Source organism: Cnephaeus nilssonii (assembly GCF_951640355.1).
Source record: "Cnephaeus nilssonii genome assembly, chromosome: 5".
Taxonomy (NCBI): Eukaryota; Metazoa; Chordata; class Mammalia; order Chiroptera; family Vespertilionidae; genus Cnephaeus; species Cnephaeus nilssonii.
In genome coordinates this window covers 87,144,246-87,170,504 of record NC_137076.1, presented here as the reverse complement: position 1 = coordinate 87,170,504, position 26,259 = coordinate 87,144,246, and the positions used below count along the sequence as shown (strand labels likewise).

The window sequence follows — 26,259 nt, the reverse complement described above, 5'->3', positions numbered from 1 at the left end:
TTTTGAGACGTGGATGATGAAGCTCAGAACAAAAAAGGGACTTGCTGAGGGTAACCCCAGAAGCAACAGACCAGGCTCTGCCACTACATCCTCTGATGCATCGTGTTGTGGAACAAATGTCTTGAGAGTCAGGAATTCTTCTGAATAACAAAATTGTACAGTCAGTGTAGAGCCTATTTAGTGAGTATCAGTGAGTGTTCATCTGTTGAAGGGTGTAAGTAAGGCCTTCTAAGAGTCTATGCTGGAGGAAAGTTTGAAAGTCAATTGATAGTTTGAAAGTCAATTCCCCTTCAACGGGGAGTTCTTAGCCTGGGTTCACGGGTGGGTCTGAAGGAATCATGGGCTCCCCAGAAAGTGTGTATGTATGTGTGTGCACATTTTTTTTTTCTGGGTAGAAGTTCTCAGGAGTTTACTAGTTTTTTGAAGGGATACATGATTACCCACCCTTGAAAAGGGTTTAAGAAAAATCTGAAAATCTTCATAGAAAGCAAAGTGACTGACGATTGTAGGCAATGCACTGTTGTAATCATAGCAACATAGCTGCCTATTTGCACTAGCTAGTGGCCTAATGCAGGTCATATAAATGAGCTATTTCTGGGAAGAGCAAAAAATAACAAATAAACTGATTAACAGTAAAAGAAGTACCTGTATGTTTTAATCTCCAGGAGATTAGTAAAATATAAGAAAACTTTTTGCAACACTCAGTGGTTATATACCTCAATATGCCAATAGCTCTTTGTTGTGATATTATTTATTAAATATTTACGGATACTCTACAAAAGCCTTAATAAATAGGAAGCAATGACTGGCATTTTTTTCCTCTACCAATGACTTGCTATTTTCCTACCTGATCATCTAACTTATTATTTATTCCCACATTATAGGACCCTGTGGGTACTGAAATCCAACTCACCCATGCCTATTTCCTGTAATGGACGAACTTGATGCTAATGTGAGGTATGTGACAGTTCTATATGTATTGTGCTATACATTATGGCCATTTGAACTATGAGGTCTCTGTAACAAAGCTAATGGATGTGGATTTTCTTCAACGTTTCACATATAATCATAAGTGTGGTTCTGTTCTATTATTAGTGTTTTTGTCTTCACTTCTGCTTAAAAGATTAATAAATATGGCTATAAATGTTTCAAGATGCCTATACTAAAAGTCTGCACTAAGGGAGATATGTTATATGAAAGTAGATACTCATATCTGTAATAGGAAGAAAGAAGGTGTATTTAATAGCATAAAGTAACTTTATATCATTTATCTGTGCAGCTAAATGTTGAATATACATTTAAATAGCTATTTATAGCAGTTTCTCATTTGCCCACTTCTTTTTTCAACCAGGTCATTAGATTATGTTGCGTGGTATAGTTCTGTAAACCTAAATGCCTTTTGTTTTGTTTTCCTGCAATTTCCTGCTGCCCTTGGAGATCAAATAATAGAATGGCTCCTGGGGAAGTTATTTCTTCAAGGGCTTGCTACACTTTTATTCGGCACAACTAAATAGTGGGAGGAAATTGTATTCAATAAGGCGTAAGTGTTATGGGTTGGCATTAGAGGCTGAAGACTAGCTGGAGATACCGATAGCTGGAAGACTTTCTAAAAAAAATACATTCCCAGAGTAATTGCAGGACAGGTTCCTTCACCAGAGACCTGTAGAAAAGCACGTTCCAGGTACAGAATGGGGGCACTGTGCCTGTGTGTTGCATGTAGTAGAACATGTAGTAGAACACTGTGACAAAAGGGAGCTGTCAAATGTCTTGACCGAAACACTAGTGTAATGTGACGGGGCTTCCAAAGATGTACTAAACCCGGGAATTCCTTAAGGGTGGGATGTGTCTCACTCATAATCCCTGGCACATGGTGAGTATTTAGGAAGGGTTGTTATCAGCCAGTCTTCGATGTTACCACATGTATTTCAAATGGGGTTGCGTTCTATTACACCTTGATGTGCAAAGGGGCTCTTTCCTTTTAAAATAAAACATTTTACATTCACAATAGAAGCATCCTGGACTTTGTTATTTACCCAGCACACTGACTTGGAGCAGAGCCTTAGGACTTTAATGCAGATATTTTAGGTTGGTGCCATGTGTTTAATTTTCCTCTAAAAGTTTGTGACATTATTTGTCCCAAAAAAGCACAGTGGAATCTAGAGAATTTCAATTTGATTTTAGTTCATCCAGAGGCCAAAGTGAGCAATATCAATGGTGATAAGTTATGAAATTGTTTTAAGTTTTAGACACCGTATCAGTCTGCATCAGTTGGTTAAAATGCACTTCTTTTAAGAGAATTCAGATATTATGATCCCTAACATTTGTTGCTTTTCAACATTTATTTATAGCAGCATTGGATTCTAATGGCAGAATACAATTCAATTAAATGAGCATTAGCCTTGGGTGCTATCTATCCTGTATTGCTCAGGATACACGATGCTAATCACTCCCCAGAATCTTGTCTGTGGACCATCCTCTCTGTCAGATTCCTAGCCTGATTCCATCAACATGTGCTCATCCTCGCCCACTCCCCATCTCCACCCACAATATTGGAAACATGCAAATGCCACAGACTTTCCACCCATTTCTTCCTCAGTCCAGCCTCTGGGGGTGTCCATGATAGAAGATGTATTTTAGGTGCACATTTACCAAATTGTGATGTGTGGATCTCTGGTGATGCATAATGATTTTAGGTAGTATATGAACATGTTTTTACTTTAAAATATTTATTTTAAGGTGACAGTCTTATCGTGATGAGTAACACTGTTTTGCACACTTAAGGTAGTGACATGAAATTTCCTTTTAAAATACATTTATTTAAAATAAAAAAGAAGTGTATTTAAAGAAAATGTTATGTATTTTAAAAATATTCATTAACAAATGAACGTGAAAAAAAAATCACAAGGGTAGTATGCTCTAGAAACGGCTATTCTAGTTTATAACTAGATAGAGGAAAGTTTGTTACTTTAAGAGCAGAAACCAGAAAGTCTTTTTTTGGGTAAGAAAATGTCTTCACTTGGTAAAATGCCTATATAAAGTACGAGCTGAAGGGCCCAAATCCCTGGCACAAGAGAGGAATTTTATTACATGCTCTCAAGATAGGAAAATGAGTGAGCAGAGGAGGGAGAAGGTTGAAGAGACAAGGTTCTGAGAAGGAGAGTCTGGGCTCTGCTTGGAAAAGAGTGAATATCCAGTGTCATGGTGGCTGTAGGGGACTCTGAGAGTAGACGGGTTGCATATCTGCATTTGCTGGTTTGTTTTCGATGTGAATGATGCGTGTGCTGACCTCTTGCAGGATCCAGCTCTTCCATAAAACTTTCTAGCCTGGCTAGCCATTGAGCGTTGAATGTTTATTATGTGTGAGGGCATCAAGAGCTATAAACTTATCATGCATTATCCTGTTCAATTTTTAAAACAATCCTATGAGGCACGTGCCATTATTATATCCATTTTACAATGTGTGGTGACCAATGCACAAAGAGGTTCAGTAATCTGCTCAAGGTCGTATAACCACACTGCCTCCTACTTTACTGCAAACATTGTATGTGCATATGTATGTATGTGTGAGTGTGTATTGGTGAGAGGCTGGCGTGCCTGTCTGTGTAAATGTGATTTATAAGAGAGGATGCAGAATGGACACCCAAACGGCACAGGATGGCAGAAGACTAGATAAATGCCCAGGGAAATTCAGAAATCTGAGCAAGTTTTTTATTTCGACCAGCTGTAGAATTGAGAGACTCCAGCCAGTTTTTCCCAGATATCAGGGGTCAGAGAGTTTCTAGTCAACATTTAGAACCAAATAAAATGTCCCAACATTGAAGCATTTTGTCAGGCCATCACAGCCACTTTTTTTTTTTTGTTCGTTTGGCTTCATTTTAGTTTGCTAATTCAGTTTGATCCTTACTATTATATATCTGTCAGTGTTCTTGACTATAAGCATCAGAAACAAACTTGCTAACATATTCAAGGGTAATTTTGGAGAAGCTACAATGTATATAGGCTCAAAGAATTAAGGAGAAAATGCTGGAGGACAGAGTTTGCAAATAAATAAGAACTTTGGGAATTCTCGTTGAGCTTGGAAGTGGAACAATGACCAACCCCAGGAAGAAGTCGTCAGTACATTTCTGCATCGTGGGTGATGACCAAGAATTTCCCCTTGTATGCTGCTCAAGAGACAGAGTTCTGGGGGATGACATCTGATTGGCCAAGCCAAGTCATGTGACCAGTTGCTGTACAGCTTTCCTAAGGGGCGGCAGGTACCACTCAGGAAGATGCGATACAATGGAGGAAAGTTAAATCCTCCAAAGATTTTTTTTTAGGAGAGGGAATAGAGACTCAGTAACATGTGACCAATGTCCAACTTGTAGCAGTTGGATATTTATGTGTGGTATTTAAATAATATCACTCCATGTTTGTTGTATATTCATTAAGCATGTAAACTGTGTGTGAGGGGGTTAACCTAAGTGCCTTTTCTTAAGGAGCCCATGGACTAGCCAGTAGACAACCAACCAAATAGAATTAAATACAATAACAAAAGAACCCTAGTAATGAGATATACATTGAGCTATATTCTCTCTGAACTATGAGGTAGGACTTAAAAAAAAAATACTAGGTCTTGATATTAGAATTCTGAGCTCATTACTAGCATTTTCCTTTAAGGGCATCTGTTGTAGAGAGTAGGATGTAGGATGGATTGAGTCAGGATGAAAAGCCGCCCGTGAATCAGGGCCTGGAGAGGCAAGTTCTGATGAGTCTCCTCCTTTGGTAAACGGTGTCTCACAAACTTAAGCAGACAGTAGTCAGCTTTGCAGACGATCTGACACCCACCTGATGTCATTTTTTGGTCTGTTTGCGTCTTGTTGGGGCTCGGGAGGAGACAACTGCATTTTTTTATTTTTATTTTTTTGAAGTGATGAAGAAAGGAAAATGGAAACAGTGGCTTTGGTGACTTTTCCGTAGGAACTCTTTGTAGAACATTATCAGCCGGCATTTGGGCAGTGAGCCTGGTGGTACCTTACCCCAGTGCTGTTCCCAAGCCCTCAGTGCTACCTACAGCTTATTGCCTGTCTTCAGAGATAGCCCTTGCTTGCCTTTGTTTTGCTTTGGTTAAAGATCAGATGCTTTCCACTGACAGTTGGTTTTCCTCAGCTTGAGCATGACCCCTAAAGGCAATCCAGGTCTCCATCCTTTTCTTCCTGCTGCTTTTTACAGCTAACATGTTTCTGCTTTCTAAGAAATCGTCTATCAATTTCTAGTTCCAGAAAGTACAGGGTTCAGGTAGGCGCTAAGTGGAGGAAAGTCCAAATGTATACAGACTCTTTCTTTGACAATTTCTCAGGATAATAGCCCCAGATGCTGAGTGGAGAAAAAGTTTATTTTATTTCTCTCTCTCTCTCTCTTTTTTTTTTACCTTGGCTTCCTCTTACCCTTGACTCATCTCCTTGTCCCATGGGCTCTCTACACTTTCCTGCTGCCTTGCCCCTGTTTAATAAGAACATGTTGGTTTAAGATTCTGTTTCTCCTCTATAGAGTAACTGTTGTGCTTTCTCGTGAATGTTTCTCATTTAAAAACAAAACAAAAAAAAAAGCATCTTATAGTAATGATGAATCACATCAATGGTAAAATTTTCCTCCCTTTGCTAGGGTTTCTGGGAAACTTAGAGCCAAATTTGTAATTACCACTGTACTTATAAAAGATCTCTGGGCACTCACAATAGTTCTGACCTGCCTTTATTTTTATTTCTCCAATGCCTTCGGTCACTTTATCTTGTTTCCTTTGCTTTCTTAACAATGTCTTATACTAGAGGCCTGGTGCATGAAATTTGTGCACAGGTAGGGTCCCTAGGCCTGGCTAGCGATCAAGGCTGATCTGTGGAGTGACTGGTGGGGTGATTAGGGTGGGGGGGGGGGTGGCTGGCACCCACCTTGGCTGGCCTGGGGGTGCTGGAGGCAGCTCCTGCGTTGAGCATCTGCCCCCTGGTGGTCAGTGCGTATCATAGTGACTGGTCATTCCACAGGTTGTTCCGTGGTTTGGTCTATTTGCATATTAGGCTATTATTATATAGGATCGTTTATTTTTATAAGCCACTTCAAGGGAGGAAAAACAGAAGGGAGAAGGAAAGGGAAAAAAGAATTCAAGAAAGAACCAGTTTTCCAGGGAAAAGAATCTTTTTTTCTTCTTCACTTGGTAGGGCTTGATGCCACTTGCTGGGGAGCCACTGAACAATGTCAAATAGCAGATCAAAATGGCAAGCTTTCGTATAAAACACAGAACATCTGAATAAATACCAAAAGTTGAATACTTTAAAATTTGTTTTAAAATTCTTTTAAAATTTGTTTTAGAGAGAGGAAAGGAGAGATAAAGATAGAGATAGAAATAGAGATATAGAGAGATAAAGAGAGATAAAGAGAGATGAGGAGAGTTAGAAACTTCAATTTGTTGTTCTACTTATTTATGAATTCATTGCTTGATTCTTGTATATGCTCTGACTGGGGGGTCAGACTCCCAACCTTGGCATATAGGGGTCATGCTCTAACTGAGGTACCCAGCCAGGGCCTCAAAACTTGAATACTCTATTTTTATTATTTTTTAAATATATTTCATTGATTTTTTACAGAGAGGAAGGGATAGAGAGTTAGAAACATCGATGAGAGAGAAACATCGATCAGCTGCCTCCTGCACACCCCCTACTGGGTTATGTGCCCACAACCAAGGTACATGACCTTGACCGGAATCGAACCTGGGACCCTTCAGTCCACAGGCCTACACTCTATCCACTGAGCCAAAGCAGTCAGGGCAAAACTTGAATACTTTAAATATAAAATGCATATTCTTGATGTAAATGCAGTCACCTGTGGTTCACATGTGACAACATAAATTAAAACCGTAGCAAAGGTGAGTAGTTGACTTTGAATTAAATTGCCCAGTTGCTTTAATTCTGTCATTGCACTAAATTGAAAATAATTACTTCAAATCAAGAAATGAATTGGAAATCAATGTGATTACAAGAATTAATTGAAACGATCTGATTTTGGCAAAGGAAATAGAGCAATTTTTAAAATAAAGGGGTTAACTTTCAGCTTGATTATTAATACTGGTGACAATACATGTATTTCACTAAAGTCTGAGGATGAAGTTAGAATTGTTAATGCTAAATATCATAAAGGCTTGAAATAACTAACAGAGTTTGAAATCCATGCATACAGGTTGTCAGCCCAAAAGACTTACCAGTATGTAATTGATTTGCAAGTGGAGTTAATTTGTGTTTGTAACCTGGCCGTTGGAACGGTGAATATGTACACCTTTCAGGCAGTGAAATGTTTTGCAAGAAATCTCCCTGCAGGCTTTGAAATTGTGACATGCCTTAGCATATAAGGAGAAAGTGAGTGGGTAAGGTTTAAAAGGAGATAATTTTATGTTGCTTTAGAAATGTAAATGAGAATAATACTTTATTGCTTGGCTGATAAAATGGTCGATCATTCTTTGGGTTAGATCAGGAGCACAGTGAATATGAACTGGAACTCACACTGCGGGGGACACCCCTTCTGTTCCATGGAATCACAGGGCGCCTCAAGCTGGACACCTCAGAACTACCAGAGGGAGAGGTCACGCTTACATTTCTAAAGCATTGGTCTCGGGCAATGTGTGACATTTGCTGGTTGTAGAACCTTGAACTAATTATTTAATCTCTCGAAGCCTTTAGTGTTGGCATCTGAAAATGGGATTGTTTGTGAGGATTGTAAGTGATGTAGGTAAAATTCTTAACATAGTATATCACTCATAGTAGGCATTAGACAAATGGTAAATATTGCCTTTAGTCATCACAATAATGGTGAGATATAGGCTTTTATTACCGCTAGGACTGCTAGTCAGTTACTACACTCTGTAAACTTCTTGATTGCTTAAATTCCGTATCCATTTAATTGGCTAACCTTAATTTTGTTGAAAGTTTTTGACTATTTATCCCCAGTAAGGAAATTGAGGCTTCCAAAGGTGATAGAAGACCTCAATATTGGGCTTGTCAGTGGCATAATTGGGCTGAACCCACTTCTCTTTTGTACGCTATCCAATCCTGTTTTCTCTATACACTGCCCTTTCCATGAACTCGGGCACGTTCCTGTTTGGGAACTGGAGGATCTAGGACTCCATCCTGTGTCTTTGTGACTCCCAGTCTCGAGCTCCATTCAGTTCATCCAGCATTCCTTCATACACAATTAATCCCTTGATTGATGACCTCTGTTTAGAGGAAAACACCTCTGACTTGTTTCTTTCTGCTTCTGTGCCTGCCAATGACCAGTCTGGAAAATGGAAACTGTTCTATATATTTATATTTCAAGCAGGAAATTGGTCACATAGCTCCCTGGGAGGGAAGGAAGAAGGGGTGTTAATCAGAGGTCAGGAAGCTTCACGAACCTCATCCCTGTCACATGCTGCCGCCACCACATTTATTGCTCAAGGAACCATTTAGTGCTGCACTCATTGCTGAAGGCATCTCCAGATACTGGAGGAAAGTTGTGCTTTTCCCCTCTCGCAGTCTAGTTTCCCATTCTGAACCTCTCATTTGTTAAACGAGAAGCCATTGGGCAAGGAAGTATGGAAAATGTAGATTTCAGGCTTCCTCCCTCTCTGATAGAGATCAGTGTCTGAAGAGAGTGGCAAATAACAGCACAGCTTCTTCCCTGTAACCTTGCTTCCTTCTGGAATTTACAGCTCCGGCATGAATGCATTTGGCTTCACAAGCCTTCAGGCTCACCTGTAACCACATGAACATACACATCTGAATCTCTGTTTCTGAGTCTTCATCTCCTTGACTGTAGGAAGCTATTGTTTGACCAGTTCCCTTGTCCAAGTGTTTTTGATTGCTACTAAAGATGGGTGTTTATAAGTGTCCCTGACTTTGTTCTGCTTCTCCAGCTGAATTCTGCCAACCTCGAGCTGGAACCGTTCCACCGAGGAGCTAATCTGAATCTACCCTGATGGATGACCAGTTCCCAGGACTCAAAGGTTGTGCCTTGAGTAACACAGAAAGCCTCTTGATACTGTAAAGTGAGGTGAACATGCATTCTGTGTAATGCTTGATCCAAGTGGGTCCCCTACTAAAATTGCTTGGGACAGAAGTGTTTCAGAAACCAGCAATACAGCATTGCCTATTCTCAGACCTAATCTTTTCCCAGGAGCACACAGCCGGGTTGGGTCTCGATGAATGTTGGTATCAACTGTTACATGTTCTCAGACCTACCACTCACACCTTCATTTTGAGTCTCTTGCCTAGTCCACACGGGTGAATCCAATTCCTTTTCTTATGACTCCTTGTTGTCCCTCGGTCCTGCCAGCCATCACCAAGCCTTATTAATTTTTTAAAGAATCGTTTATTGAATTTGAGAGAGAGAGGAAGGAAGTGGGAGAGAGAGAGAAACTTGGATTTGAGAGAGTAACATTGACTGGCAGCTTCCTGCACACCCCCTGCTGGGGATTGAGCCCAAAACCAGGGCATGTGCCCTGACTGGGAATCAAACTTGCAACCTTTCGGTACACAGGATGATGCCCAACCAACTGAGTGAGCTATCCCAGCCAGGGCAACAAGCCTTATTTAAATCTTAAATTTCAATACGATTTTTAAAAGATAGTTCCACTTGTGTATATCTGTGCATGCAAATAGCCAGGTAGGGATGGAGGTATTGCCTAATTTTACAAAAAAACTTTTAGAAGAGCTCTTCGATTCTAAGCTCCAGTTCAGTCAGAATTTCCTCTAGACTTAATAGGATTAGAGTATGGTCTGTACTGAAGGGTCACCTGGATTCCAGAAAACAGGGTCTTTTTTCCTCTTTAAAAGAATAGGTCATTATGAGATTCAAGAAGCATATGACTGATGCTGAGAGTTATTTGAAATCCTTCCCAAGCTCCTTTTGATAATCTGGAGCCTCGAGCAGGGTTGGTGGCTTCTTGAAGTCTCACGAAGCACACAGGGTTTCAGCGAGGTTAAGTGATTTTTCCTAAGCCCACACAACTAACAAGTGATTAACCTCGCACTAAACCCAAGTCTTTGCTTCAAAATCACTGATCTTTTCCAGTTACTTTCCAAAGTTCCAAAGACAGCAAACTATTTCATAAAGGGTATATAATTTTGATTAAAATGTTACTTAATTAAACATGCCTAATTCTGAAAAGTGGATTTAGACAGTACTAGGAGAGTATTAAATCACTTGTTACTTGCTGCCTTGATCATTTACAAGAACAATTTGCTACAGCTGAGAGGTTCAGATGCTCCTCTAGGCACGTGACCTATCTGATCTCCTTTCATCCCGACAACTCTGGGAGTTCCTTACCGTATGGGCTAAATGTTTGTGTCCCCCTGGAATTCATGTGGTGATGGTTGTAGGACACTGTGGGGTCTTTGGAAAGTAATTAGGTCATGAGGGCAGATACCCTGTGAATGGGATTAGCACTTTCATAAAAGGAGGACAGACCCCAGAGAGCTCTCTGTTGTCCACCATGTGAGGACTCAATGAGCAAAAGGCCATCTGCGTGCCAGGAAGTGGGCTCTCACTAGACACCAGATCTGCTGGCACCTTGATCTTGAACTTCCCAACCTCCAGAACCCTGAGGAATCAATCTGTTGTTGAAGCCACTCAGTCTGTGGTAATTTGTTATAGCAGCCCAAGTGACCAAGACACTCACCGATAGTGTCCCTGTTATTACATAGGGGTGACTGAGGCAGAAAGGGATCATGACTTTGTCCAAAGTCACATTTCTAGTAGAGGTGAAGCTAGTATTTTCACCCAAATTTGCTAGATGTTAGAGTCTATATTTTTTTGTGTGTGTGCAAACATTTGTTTTTTGTGCAAACATTTATGTGTAGTAAAGGGTCTGTCATTGGACATTTTTAGATTTGGATTCTCAAACTGAAAGCCTGGAAGATCTATTTGTTTGGTCTGTCCAGGCTTTGAAAAATTAACTTAAATGCCTTTAGGGAGGCTGGGCCTTCTCCAGTTTACCAGAGTAACAATGATTCCTACTGTCTGAAAAGAAGCCATTTGAACTATTACATTTTCTTCCGCAGCCTCAGCGTCCAGTTGTCAGGGAGCTGTATTTGCCTGCCAGTCCCCTGAGGCTTTTTACTTTATCACTTAAATTTGGAAAACAGTGGTAAGAATCATCTCCAACTTATAGACCATATTATGACATTTGGTACCTGCAATTTTCTCCTGGAAATTTGTTTTATTACCACTTTGCAAATAGGGTTGTGCTGAATTTAAGACCTTTTCTTTTTTTCAGTTAAGGAATTGGAACAGGTTTCTAAATAAATACCTGTTAAGTGATTACCATTTTATCAGCAAGGTAATGATGTTCAGGCAGTGTTCTTATTTGCATTTCTAAAGATCTGTAAGAATAATCTTTCCCCCTCTTCTGCCCACTCACTTTCTCCTTAACTTATAATGGCTTTATTCATTTCAGTGCTCTCAAAAGGTTTTAGACAAAGTACTCATCTTTGAATGTTCAATACTATCATGCCTTTATGCATATCAATATAGATGCAGAGTTATTATAAGGTCTCACTACCTACAGTGTAACTGACATTTTTAGCCTCACCTTACCTCAAATGTCACAACTGTGTGTTATTTATAATTATTGCAGTCCCAATCCTCAAAAGATGAATTCCAGAAAAAGTGTATGTGTAGATATATAAAACTAGAAAGGTCATTTTTTTCAATATATAAAAAAAGAGAACTCATTAGCACTCAAAAATGTTGGTACTAGTAAATGAAAAAAACTAGATATAGGAGGTCCAGAAATATGGTCATTCTGCACAGAAGGAAAAGCCATGTCAGGTGTATCGGGAGGATGACTAGCTGAGTTAAGGCTGAATTGCAGCGGATGACAGGAGTTAGGGACTCGGGGACTCAATTAGGAGACTGTTGTACTTGCCAAGGGGAGGATAAGGCCAGAACTAAGACTAATGTGGAGATGGAGGAAGAGCATGCAGATTCTAGAGGAAGTAGAATTCATAGTAGAAAGTGACTAATTTCATGAGAAGGAGGAGGAAGACATTTTAAAGGTGACCATGGAGAAGGAGTAGGGTGCGTGGTGATATAGAGCTTAGTTTGGAGCTGGTTGAGGTAGAGAAAACTGTGAGACATTTGGTGATAAACATCTAGTAGATGGTTGGTTAAATTGGTATGGAGCTCAGTGGGGAAACGTTTGGGGGAAGATTCTGACCCAATCTGCTACATGGTGAATTGAATAGGCTAGAAATTGACCCCCAAAAGCTCTTCTGGACAAGGGAGAGATGCATGTAGTTCTCCCAATATTCTCACCAAGGAGAATGCCCGTGTTTGAAGCTTCTTCCTTCTTGAGACTTCAGGAATCATTAACTTGCAAGTACTAAGGAAGTTTTGCATAATTAGGATGTGTGTAAAACTATGACCCTTCTCATCTCCTAAACTCGGGAAGCTTATGGGAGCCAGCCTCCTGTTGTGCATCTTTAGAGAATCTGGAATAAGGAATTATTTCCTTTGTCCTTCATTTCTAGTCAATATGATTGTGAAAATCGAGTCTAATATTTTTCATAGTAAATACATTCTTTATGACTCATGAGGATTATGGTATAAGAGATACATAAGTATTTGGAAAATAAATAGTGCATTTAGTATGAGTTATAGCCAAGCTATGATAACTAAGGATACCAACTAATTTAGGACTTTAGTAGACAAGATGATAAAATCCTTTCCCTAAAAGGGAGCGTTTTGATGGCCTGTCCTGGGATTGAACTGATTTTCATCATTGCACACAGACAGAAGTTTTGAAGAGCAAATTGAGTCACCCCATAGAATCCTGAGACTCAGGAAGATTATGGCTGATTTTTGTCTGTAATGTCTTTTCTATGGTTGTGTTGTTGGTAGACTAGCATCGCCCAGTCTGACACCCCTCATTGGTGGGGAGGAATACCACCCACCCTTTCTATATGGAGAGATTGTGCGGGCCTCTCAGACCAGTTTTCTGGACAATCAGCCTGGGGTCAGCACTAGGACTTCCTACACTAGCAAAAGAGGAGTTGGCTGTGGGTAGAGGTCAGTTTTGGTATGGGAACCCCACAGGATTATGGGAACAAAATCAGAAGAGAGAACGGTTCAATATACTTTAGAAAAAAAAAGTCTGTACTGAGAACTTCACTTTCATTGTTTGTAAGACCATTGATGCTGCTAATTAAAAACGGAAATTGAAAGGTATTTAAAATGTCATCTAGTCCACAAACCCCAAGCATTTAGTCATATTCTTTAAAAAATCTGTAATTCATATTTGACTAATTGTGGCATGCTTCTATCAAATTATGTTGAATTGATGAGGTTTTACTCTGTAAAAAAGAATACCTAGTATAACCTTTTTACACCAGCTTAATTTTAGCACTGTTTTATTCAGAATTTAGAATTATGTAACCTTGACTCTGTCACCCTCTCCTACCCTTCTTGTCATTGCTGTCATTAGCCTTCTGAGTGATTGGCATCATCCCCAAACTCCTCTCTTGACTATGGCTGTTTCACCTCCAATCCAGATTCACCTCCAACCCATCTTTCTATATTTTAAGTCCAATCATGCCCATCCCCTGTTTTTGTCAACCTCCTACTCATACTTCAAATCAGAACTCAGTCATCTCCTACAAACCCCCAAGCTTTCCCCCCTCCCCTCTATGTTCCCAAGGCTCTGTGTACACATTGCTGTTATCAATAATGTCTAGCTGTCAGAGTTGTTCATAATTATTCGCTTAATATGTCTGCTGGACTTCATGAACCTGGATTTTAGCACACTGTAGTGTTGGAGAATTTTTACTAAAACTGAGCAAGCCTTTATATTTCACTTCACAGCTCTTCAGGCATGCTCTCATCATCACTGAAGGCCTGCCATAGATAGGTGTGTGCCCAATGGATATTAACAGTCACCACCTTTACTCCCCCCACCCCCACCCCCCGACACACACATGCACTGAATTTTACTTGCAACTATAGATTCTGAGGTGATGAGACGTGGAGAGGAGATGGAAGGATAGAAGGAACACCACACCAGTTCTTTAGTTGAAGTTGAAGGGCCTCTCCTGTGGATATGCTCACAGACTTCATGGCATGGGACTTCTAGGGCCAGGGTTAGTGCTCCCATTCATTACTTTGTGTCCCCTATCTGGGATGGGGACCTAGAATGTTAAGAGGCCTTGAGAGAGTTGAAGCCCGTCTCACATGTCAGAATTCCCACTGGTATCCTAGAAAGGAGCCACTTGCTTCTGCTAGAACATTCCAGTCCTTTTTTTTTTTTTTTTAAGTATGTCCAGGTAATTGGTTACATTGGGCTTAACAATCAATTCAGTCTAGATCTTCAGGTATTTCAGTGAAGAAAAGCAGCTGCAGTAAAATTGTGTTCAATTATGCAATATTTTAATAGTCAGATCTGGCAACAGGTCTGCCCTTTTACTCTTTCTCTCATTTTCTGTGCTGTTGTTCAGCATCCCACTTTTTTGTTTGTCCAATTGCCTACCCCGTCTCTTCCCACGGGTAGGCATTGCTGCATGTGCTTCCCGGAAGGAGGGTCAGCCACTGACTGGTCTCTGAGCTGGAGGGCTTTCCTGAAGACAATTTCAAGTGGCTGGTAGTTTCCTCCCTCATTGGAAGGCACTGGGGAGCAAGGAGCTCATTTCCATCTCAGTCCCGAGATATTTGCCAAGCAGATCACTCGGGTCTGTGATTGATGCCTTTTCTGTTGTGTTCCATTTTCCTGTTTCCTTTCATCTTTCTCTCCTTGTCCTCTCCTACTTTGTATTACTGATGTATCATCTTACGTCTCACTTTGTAACTAGACAAAGGGTCTGGGCTGCCTGTTACTACTTGAGCCAATTAAGCAGAAACAGGGTTGAATCATGTATGTGCATTTATTCCAATAATGCCAGCAGTATGGGAGAGCAGCAGGTCATCCACAAAAATCTGCTCTCTCCCCCACCATAAGCCAGCAGCTTGTATTGGATAGAAGGACAAAGATTACATGGGCAAGTAGGCAGAAGGGTGTGCCAAATGGGTAATTTACAGGTAAGACGGGCTGGGCATTTGCCAAGGCCTGCAGGTATGCAAAGGTTGAGGATCTTCAAAGGGCTGGTGGCTCTGGTTTCTGCAACAAAGTCATTAATCTTTCCATGATAATAATCAGCTCCCAGATGGGGAGGATGGGCCACATTTCCAGGTGAGCTCCCAGGTCCCACATGCAACTCCCAGCCAGGTTAGCATGTACCTTCTTTAATCAGAACAAAACAATCACAGTCAACAGAGCATGATTAATATTTCTTACAATTAAAGCTGGCCCAATATTTTATTTCTTCCCCTAACAACATGCCCTGTCTCCTCTCATGCCTTTCCACACTGTCCAACACTTCCACACTCAATCATAACCCGGGTTTTTCTCTTATTTACATGATATTTCAAAGTGTGTAGTGTGCTTCATTTGTTGGATGCTGTGAGAATTGGATGGCAAAGTATGTGAGGGCTTATCCATAAAGAAAATAAAAATGTGAGAGGTATGAAAGAGATTTTTTTGGTGCATGAAGTCACACCACAGTATATGACAAAACCAAGACTAGAATCCAGATGTTTTAGTTCTTGTCCACTGGATTTTCACTATACATGTGGCAGTAAGTGAAACATAGAGTATCATAAGGATATGTCGGCATAATAACAGTGATGCTATAAGATGCTAAAATACAGGTAGATAGGCATGATGGTTTTATGGTGTTTGGCCTAGGTTGGGATATTTGAAAAGGTTAACAAGTTTCATGTGTAAGGTAGGAACATTTTTTCTGCATCCTTCTAGGTTCTTAGGCTGGTCTAATAATAAAATTGACATAAGACAGATTAACAGGAGAAAAACAAATTTAATTATGTATGTATGGGGGCCTCACAAAGATAATGAGACCCAAGGACAAGTTGGGCAGTTGAGCCTTCTGTGCCATTCTGGGCTAAGGAATGAGATAGGGGCCTGGGGCTTCAAAGAGAAGGAGTGTAATTCACAGGGTGATAAGAAGAACAGATGTTTAGTAACTAGATGTTTGTCCTGCATACAGACAGGTCATTCAGATAAAATGTTATTTCTGGTAATAGCTCTCTTTCTGGGATCCCTCTCTACATTCTTTTAGGTTATCAAGGGAGAGATAAATGTTTTTCTTGAGTCTGCTGGGTCTTGATTGCATTCAGCCTAAAATATTCCAATGCCAAAGTGGCACATTTTGAGGATCCTGACCGGTGAGAAGTGGCTGAGATCTGAAGACAGATTTATCCATCAGGATATGGTTGGATTTGGGGAAACATAGTAGGTACATGATAGAAAGATTAGTCCATAAAGTGAAGTTATAACAAGCAGCTGGCATCAAGCAAACCCAGCAAACAGTAATATCCCTACCACAGCAGTGGGGAATCAGGAAGTTGGTTGATTTAAACCATGTAGATTGTTGCTCTTAAAGAAGTTTCCAAAATGTACTAGGGGCCCATCTACAGTTCTTAGAGCAGAGGGACTAGTCAGGGAGATCCCAGATGCTGAAGCGACTGGGGCTTGGGGCAGTTACTACAAGAGAGAGCCAGAAACAGGGATTTGGATACCAGTCAAAGCTGGAATGCAAATTGGCAGCTGGGTCTCAGGATCATACAGAAGCCAAGAGTCCAGAGCTGGGACATAATCCAAATGAGCTGCGAGGACGACTTAATGTCAAGCATTGTCAGTAACTCAGCATGAAATATTGAAGTAACCTTTGAATTCCCTTGAGTATGGATGGACCAGATCTCCGAGGCAAGTTCTAATAATGTGCCTTACAGACTATTTTATTGGGAAAAAAACACCAAACACAGAAGTAAAAGGAAAGTTCTGGGTGAGTTTACATTAACAGGGGAGACTTCATGAGAATCTATCTGCTCCTTGAAGTACAGGAAAAATATAGATTATCTTTGTAGTGGCTAAATGTTTGATGAGTGTGTTAGTCAGAGTTTCAAGCAAATTCATTGTCATTTAAGCAACAATTGAAAATTTATTAGCTCACCAAACTGAAAAGTTTACATGTACAATTTGCTGGATCAGGGCCTCAAACAATGTCCATGGAATTGGCTTCTCTTTCTACTCTGCCATCCTCTTAAGCAGTCTTTCCATGTAGCAATGCCTTGAACTTCCAGACTTACATCCTATCAGCTTCAAGTGCAGATAAAACAAAGGTTTTCTTTGCCTGTGGTTTCAACAAAGTACCAGAATAAGTCCAATTGGTTCAGTTTCTTTCATATAACCATTTCTGAACCATTGTGGTTTGCATTATATTTCTATTGGAATTTCCAGGGGAATAAAATATGATAATTGGCCAGGCCTCGGTTATGTGCTGTCCTGAGGGAAATGGGGGTGAATGGGCATAGAAGTCCCACCCAAACCACTTGGACTAGAGTAGGAGCGAGATGTTTCCCCCAAGGGAAAATGTAGTTCTTTTACCAAATGAAGGGAGGATGAATTCTTGATAGTCTAAAAGTGCAGATGTCCAATACAGGGGCCAAAATCCTTCCATAAAGGAGACTAACCTCAAAAGGCAGAGTTCTTTGAAGTTCAGTTGTGAAGGAAATCTTTTGTTCACTTATATCAGATCTGAATTGCATCATTATGTAAAATGATTGTGTCACCATGGACTGACCAAACAGAGTTTGGACCAGGACTTTGATGCAGTTAGCAGATACTGAGAGCCAGCTGTGCCAGGTCGTAGGTTCCAGGGGACTTGACAAGGCTGGAAGGATTAAGTGGCTCTTAGGGTTTAGAGAGAGCAAAAGTCTACAGAAGACAGCTAAGAGAATGCAAACCAAATTGTGCTGGTTGGTATATCACACTAGGCAGGGGTCCTCAAACTTTTTAAACAGGGGGCCAGTTCACTGTCTCTCAGACCGTTGGAGGGCCGGACTATAGTTTAAAAAAAAAAAAAAAAAACTATGAACAAATTCCTATGCACACTGCACATATCTTATTGTGAAGTAAAAAAACAAAACGGCAAAAACACCCGCATGTAGCCCACGGGCCGGGCCGTAGTTTGAGGATGCCTGCACTAGAGCAAGCATGTCAAACTCACGGCCCAAAGGCCGCATGCCTCATTTATTTAGCCCATGTTAGCCTTTGAGTTTGACATGCTTGCACTAGAGGTTTTCATCTAAAAATCAGGCAAAAGCCTGGTTTTTACTCTCTGGAACTCTTGATTCTAGGTAGAAGAGTTACACTAGAGCCACCTCTTGGTGACTGGTTTCTTGTGAGGAGACGGAAGACATGAAGTTCAAACTCTCTTTTAAGTTTCAAAGAACCTCTTCTTTACAAGCGCTAATGACTCTCCCTTGTTCAAACACATGATTCAGGTTGACAGTAGAAATGTAAACCTCACTGTAAAGAATGATTCCACTAATATTCCTCCCCTATTTATGGATATTATTCTGACACGTACAAATATGCTTGTGTACATATGTGGTAAGTGGGTGTACATGTGGGGAGGCGGAGGTGACTGTTCTTCTAAGAGTATATTCCCACGTGGGTGTGAGTTGTGTGGACACAGCAGCTGTTGAGTCTCAGTGTGGTTTTCTTTCACTTAGTTTTAAACTAGGCTCTGCTTGAGATGGGAAAGAGAGTGAGAGCTAAGTCAAGTCTTACCCCGTATCTTAGTATCACAGAAGCCTGGAGAGAGAGCGAGAAAGGGACTTGATACAATAGCTCTGTCCAGTAGAAATATAATGGAAACAAAAAATGTGAGCCACATATGTGATTTGAAATTTTCTAGTAACTGTATTAAAAATAAGTAAAACCTGTCCCGTGTGGCTCAGTTGATTAGAGCATCATCCCATACACCAAAAGTTGGCAGGTTTGATTCCTGGTCAGGGCACATACCCAGGTTGTAGGTTCTCTCTCTCTCTCTCTCTCTCTCTCTCTCTCTCTCTCTCTCTCTCTCATTCTCTCTCTCTCTCCCTCCCTCCCTCCCTCCCTCCCTCCCTCCCTCCCTCTCTCTCTCTCCCTGTCTCTCTCTCTCTCCTCCTTCCCTCTTTCTCTCTCTAAATATAGAGGGGGGCGGGAATAAGCAAAAAGTGAAATGAACTTAATTTTAATAATTTATTTTATTTAACTCAGCATATCCAAAATATTATTTCTGCATATAATCAATATAAAAATTACTAGAGAATTTACATTTTTTTGTACTTAGTCCTAAAAACCTGGTGTGTATTTTCCACTTACAGCACATACAAATACGAACACATTTCAGATGTTCTATAACTCCATGTGGCTGGTGACTTCCATAATGGATAGTGCAGTTCTAGACCACATGTTCCAAGGTCAGCAAATTATTCAGATGGGCTACTGCTCCCCATTCTTACCCTACCGTCCACCCCAACTACAAACACTGCTAATTTATCACCCTTGCTTCCCATGTCCTGGTTCTATGACTTGACCATCCTTCTGAACAGTTTTTGAGACACCACTACAACTAATCAATTAGAGCCATTTTGCCAATGCATATAGTTTACCTCTGACTTTTCCTCCATATTCTTCCAACTTCTGTGAGGCTGCCAAGCTCTCCCTGGGTTCTGGTGCAGTGTTCTGTCCTTGCCTTAACTCCCCCTCCCTCCCCCGCCAAGTAACCATCAGGCCCGCCAAGAACAAAGTCTCTTCATCTCTTCCTCTCTTCACTCCGTCCCCGCCCTCCAGTATGCCAACAAGTGTCCTTTCCCACACTCAGTTTTGTTTATTGCCTCTTTCTTCCTATACCTGGCTATTTACAATGGGCATTTTAAATAAGAAATACTGTAGAACTCAATTTTTTTCTTTTTTAATATTATCCACTGCCTCATTTCTGAATAAACAGGCTACACTTTCCAAGCCACTTCTTTGGACCTGAGATATCTCATGCTTTTCTGTTTTCTTTTGTGACTGTCAAGTTACAGCTCATTTCCTGCTTTGGCCTTTTTTTGATCTTCCTCCTACAGCTTCCATGGTCTTGGCGGGACCAGGCAAATTACACAGAGAAATGTGGGAACTCCGTCCTCGGCGGGCTTCGGTGCTGTTTCTAATCTTGCATTGCGCCTGTGGCTAGGCTGCGTGGCTCCTACTGGCTTCATTAGCGCTTTGCTTGGGCTTCACTGCAGATCCCTGTTGATAGCCCCACGTGGTCTGTACGTGGGATGTGGTCTGCAGCAAGAAGCCGAACACAAGCAATTTTGTTTTGAGTTGAGGTCAGTGCCTTAGGTTTCCATTCCATTATTCATGTTAAGTGATTGCCTAGTTTTCAAAAAGAATTTACTTTCTTGGTCATGAGAGACATTTTTATCCAACTTAGTAAAACATCTGTATTTTTTTGAAAGGTTTGTAAATGCGTTTGTTTTGCAGGCATCATTCATTGTAGTTCACTAGAATTTAACAGCTGATTAAAACTGGCAGGGAACTTGAGATGATCTGGTCCAATCCCCATGTTTGACAGATCAGGACAAAGAGAGCCAGTGGTCCCAAGGCCAGCTACTGTGAGTCCTAGGCAAAGCTGGATAGAATTTCCAGTTTTCTGATTCCAAGATCAGAACTCTTTATCCCTGTATTTTTACCATGTTTCTTCCTTCTTTCCCCTTCCCTTTCCCTCCCTGTCCCTCCCTCCCTCCCTGTCCCTCCCTCCCTCCCTCCCTCCCTCCCTCCCTCCCTCCCTCCCTTCCTCCCTCCCTTCTTTTTTCCCTTCCTTTCCCTTTAAAGCACAAAGGGAGAGAGTTATTACCAGAACCCTAAAAGGTCTGTAGCTGGTGTAGGAGTTCGCCCAATAGGATCTGTGGCTTTCAGTACAGGAACACAGCTATTGCCAACCTGTGGCTCAGCAAGTAGAGAGATAAAGACATTCTCTAACCTCACTTTTTTGCTGATGCTTCCTATTGGCTAGACACAACCAGAAGCCAGAGGGAAAGGGAGCTGATTGACGTGGTCCTGACACAGAGCCCAGGTAGTGATTGGTTCAGGAGGATACAGTCAGTGACTCCTAGGAATAAATCAGAGGAATGCTCTTTCCCCTGGAGTTCCTGTGAACGTAGAGGCGATGCAGACAGCCATCTGATCACCTTTAGGGGAAGCCATCTGATCACCTTTAGGGGACAGGATGAAACCATTACAGGAGAGGGAATTGCTGGGAGGTGAAGGGAGTGAGGCCAGTCCCCCTGACCGTATTTGAGGCTGTGGATCCCACTGTGCATTCAGCTAGCCCCTGCTTCTGGAACTGTGAGCCATGCAGCCATCTTTGGCTTAAGCCACTTTGAGTTGGGATTTCTGCCATTTAAAATCAAAGGAAATCTGATTACTTAACTATTATAAAGAGGCCAGTTAAGAGACTTGAACTAGGGTAATACTAGTAGAAATGGAAAGGAAATTATAGTGTAAGGCTGAAGAATTAATAAAACTAGCTATGATTAGGTTCAGGGGATGGACAACAAGATGCATTAAAATTAGTAAAATTGCCCAGTTGGCGTGGCTCAGTGGTTGAGCGTTGAGCTATGAACCAGGAGGTCATAGTTCAATTCCCAGTCTGGGCTGGCTCAATCTCCAGTGTGGGGCTTGCAGGAGGCAGCTGATGGATGATTCTCTTGCATCATTGATATTTCTCAACCCCTCCTTCTCTCTCTCTCTGAAATCTATAAAAAATATTTTTAAAAAGATTAGTAAAATTATTTTGTAACTGGTCATTCTGTTAATTATCCCGTGTTTTATGGAAATGGTTACATAATTATCGTATAGTATAGAATCTATTAAAAACTATGTGGCTCTTATTAAGTTTATAAGGCAAGTTGTGACTTATTATTTACATGTAATGCAATTCTGTAAGAAAGAGCTGTCACATTGGCACTGAAAATAATCTATGCACCAAGATATTTATGGTGCTTACCTCTTATGAACAGGACAATTAATATGAATATTTGTTTATATGTCTGCGTTTTTCTGCCTTTTTTGGTTAATGATCATGCATTGCTTTGAAATAACAAAATAAAACAGATGTATGTAAATATGCTCATCAATTTTATATTTTTCACAGCAACTGAGGAGGGTAAATGCTGATCATAGGGGATGGGAGTTACTGATTAGGAGATAAAAAAAAACAAAAACACCCTTGTAATTAATCAGCCAGGTGAGATATACTGTGGGGAGGGGAGGAGGATCGGGCTGGATGCTACTGAAATATCCCAAGCTACAGGTAATACTGCCCTGAACTAGGGAAATAGAGGTAGAGGCCATTTTTGCTATTTTCTCATCTTGACTGTGCCAACTTTCCATGAAGGAGAATTTTAAATACATTTTAAGAAAATGAACCACCAGAAACATTTAAAATAGTGTGCCTTTTCCCTTCTCAGGTGAATCCTGGAGCTTGTGTATCAAAAGGTACTCACCCCTGTGGTTATCAAGACAGTTCACTCACTGCTCCTTCTATTTCTCTGTCATGCAGATAATCAAAATCCATTCATTGAGTTCATACATGGCCCGTGTTGCCTAGCAACATTAGTGGAATTGCTATGTGTGCTTCTTAATCACTGTGAAGTCTTGTCCTTTATTATATATATATATATATAATACAAACACACACACACACTAGTGACCCGGTGCACAGAATTTGTGCACATTAAAAGGGAATTAATTAGAGGAAATATTTTAATATTGCTATTTGCCCTTTCTCTGTAATAGAAGTGTCAGAGATGAAAGAATGTTAGTGAAATGTATATGAAAATCTTCCTCCTGTCAGAGTCTGGGGCGCACCACAGAAACCAGAGTCAAGTCCCCGCCCACCCACATACACCTCAAAATCGCACGAGACCCAGACCCAGCCGGCCCCACCCCCGTCAAGCCCCGCCAAGTGGGGGGCACGGCCTCAGGTTGCCTGGCACTGTGCCGGGGCACTGCCTGAGGTCCCCCGTCAAGCCCTGCCGGGCGGGGCGCATGGCCTGAGGTCCCCTAGCCTGCTGCCGGGGCCGGCACTCTGCCTGAGGTCCCCTGTCAAGCCCGACCAGGCGGGGGGCACAGCCTCAGGTCCCTGCTGATTGCTCGTTAAGGCTTGTTACGGGCACAGCCATCTTGTGTTATGGAATCCCTGCCTCTGCTGTGGGCGCAGCCATCTTGTTATGGTGTGATGGTCAATTTGCAGAGTCCCTCTTTATTAGATAGGATAAAAACAGAAAGGGTAGAGGAGAAAAATAAAATGCCCAGCTGCAAGTTCAATCAGCATCTGAATAAGTTTAAGCAGGTGGACATTTTTCAAAAATATTTTTGTTCCCACCTGAGAAATTTTGATTGTCAAGCCAAAGTCCTGAGTCAGCATTTTACCTGAGCAGTCTGCAAGAAAGGAGGTCCCAGAAACTTAATTGCTCCTTTAGGAACTTTCTATCTACATCATATTAAGGTTGTTCTGAAACACCTCTGGTTTCTCATTTATCTTGGTGGAAGGTATAACATTTCTATTTTTAGGTTCTACAACTTCTATGATAGTGAATTTCATTCATTTACTTTTCTTTGGAGTTGAATCTCACTCAAAAGTTTCTTAAGGCCAATATCCATAATGCATTTTTACGTAGTAAAAAATAAAAATCACCCTTAATAATTCCTTAAACTGTATGCAAAAAGGCTAGTATACAAAAGTGGACTAATGTGCCCTCTCTCAATAAATCCACATTGTAACCCAGTGAGGGACAGAGGGAGCTGAGCTGACTGAAGGAATAGCAGGTCCCCAGTTCCCTTCTCATGCTTATTTGAGGTCATGTGACCATTCAGGTGAGCAGGAAGCAGAATTGCCGGCAGTATTCAGTTGGTCCCTTTCTTACTCTCAGAGTAGGTTAAAGGAGTGTACAACACAACTCTATTATAAGTAGTGCTTTATTTTTATGTCCAATAGATCACCGATGTTTAGGCAACAAGGGGATCCCTAATTCTATTATGCAAGAAACTAGTGAATTAATAATTAATTATAACTTAATCCTATTCTCTATCTTCACAGAACCAAAGTACTGCAGAACTAACATACTGCAGACAAGAACAGAATCCTGTGATATGAACTAGCCTCCTTTCTGACATAAGAATCCCTTAGATAGTCACATCCCTAATAGAATATATCATCTTAATTAGCCCCTTTCAAGCTGAGGGTTGAAAATGAGTCAAGGACAAATACCAATAAAATATTAAATTTTACAGCTTCTGTGTCCTTAATCCCTCTGAAATCCTTTCATGTCTCTCTGGCAGTATCTTGATCTTTCACCTGGGTTACTGCCTCAGCCTCCTCATTGGTCACACTGATTGAAGATCACCCTTCAATCTATTCTGCCACATCTGGAGTGATGTTTCTGCAGTGTGAATCTTGTCACGCCACATCCCTGCTTAAAGGACTTGAGCAGTCTCTCATTCTCAGGTTAAAATCCAAACTCCTAAACATGGCTTTTAAAGACTTCTGTGGGTTGACCCCTGGTCTGTCTATAATGAATCAAACCACACTCCACTTTACTGCTTGCATTTTAGTTCTGGTGCAATGTTTCTATTTTTCTATATATTGCATTCTCTTGCTACTGAGAGCACTCTTCCCCATCTTTTATTTATGTAACATCATCCAGGTCTCAGCTGAGATGTCACTTTCTCCAGGGAGCTTTGCTGGACTACCCACGAGAACACATAAGGAGTATCCTGGCCACATTAGATTTCCTGGGTCCATTTGGCCCAGATACCTAGCTGAGCCAACATCCTTTATTCACTCCCCTTTTCTAATTGATTCTTAGGGGCTTTTTCTATATTCTGAATTAAAGTTCTTTCCCCAATACAGGTATTGTAAATATCTCCTGCCACACTCTCTTAAAGAGGACTTTTAAGGAATGGAAGTTCTTAAATATATATTTCACTGAGATAGTTCAGTGAGTTTCTATATTGCCTGAGCTATAAAATAGAATGGACATAGTGCTACACATCTTATCCTATATAATAAAGAGGTAATATGCAAATTGACCCTCACACCCTCACAAGATGGCTGCCTACGACCAGGCTGGCAGGAGGGTTAGTGAGGGATGACCAAATGACTGAACAAGCAGGATGCATGGGGCGACGAGGCTGGCAAGGGGGCTGTGAAGGGTGACCAGACCTGGGGGGGACAGTTGGGAGCAATTAGGCTGGCAGGGGGGGCAGTGAGGGGCAACTAGGCTTGTGGGGGGGCAATTGAAGGTAACCAGGCTGGCAAGGGGGGCAGTTAGAGGCGACCAGGCCAGTGGGGGGGCAGTTGGGGGTAACCTGGCCAACAGGGGGGGGGGGGCAGTTAGGGGCGACCAGGCCAGCAGGGAGGCAGTTAGGGGTGATCAGGCCAGCAGGGGGCCAGTTAGGGATGATCAGGCTGGCATGCAAAGGCATTGAGGGGCAGTCAGGCTGGCGGGGGGGTAGGGGGGTGTCAGGGGCAACCAGGCAGGCAGGCAGGCATGTGATTGATTAGGAGCCAGCGGTCCAGGATTGTGAGAGGGATGTCCAACTGCCCTTAACCGGCAGTTGGACATCCCCCAAGGGGTCCCAGATTGGAGAGGGTTCAGGCTGGACTGAGGGACCGACCCCCCCCCCCCTCCGTGCACAAGTTTTGTGCACTGGGCCTCTAGTTTTACATAATGATGTACAGTTGCCAACATGCTTATCCTCCATCATCTCATTTAACATACTCGGTAGCCAGCTGTCTTGTCCATGTTCCTACCCAGCTGGCCCATGGAAGTGGCGGAAGGAATGTGAGTCTTGGAACAGCTGTGCCTGTGAATTCCCTGCTTCTACAACAGTTGCAGCTATATGAGGGATGATGTATTCTGTATTTGTAACCTTCTATATTATGTAAGTGGCATTATTATCTTGTTAAAATGTCAGTTTTGATAAGGGTGTTTTTGGAATCCTTTCAAATGGAAATTGGATTACAAAGTCATAGGAAAACATCAGGAGGAGTAGGGACTGACTTGCATAAGAGAAAACAGACCAAGGAAGAGCCCAATGAGGAAAGAAAACGTGGTTAATTATTTTTAAGTACAAACTTTTTATTGAAGCATAAAATGCACCTAGAAATGTGCCCAGATAAGGTTAGACTTTGATAAAGTTTCTGAAACTTGAGAAGACCTCTGTAACAAGTATAAGGTTAACAATGCCAGAATGCCCAGTCACTATCCCTCCCAAGCAAAGGAAACCCTTATCCCAACATCTGACATCATAGATTAGTTTTGAATTTCGTA

General features: G+C 41.4%; 1 protein-coding gene across 4 annotated transcripts in view; it reads left to right on the top strand.

Annotated features, from left to right (window-relative positions):
• Nucleotides 1–903: 903 nt before the first annotated feature.
• The window catches only part of HTR4 (5-hydroxytryptamine receptor 4), a 116,812-nt gene continuing 91,456 nt past the window's right edge, over nt 904–26,259 (top strand). For all 4 annotated transcript variants that reach the window (XM_079770374.1, XM_079770372.1, XM_079770373.1 and 1 more), the window contains exon 1: nt 904–957. In XM_079770374.1, coding sequence (XP_079626500.1) covers nt 932–957 — 26 coding nt within the window. In that variant the 5' untranslated portion in view covers nt 904–931. The remainder of the gene's footprint in view (nt 958–26,259) is intronic.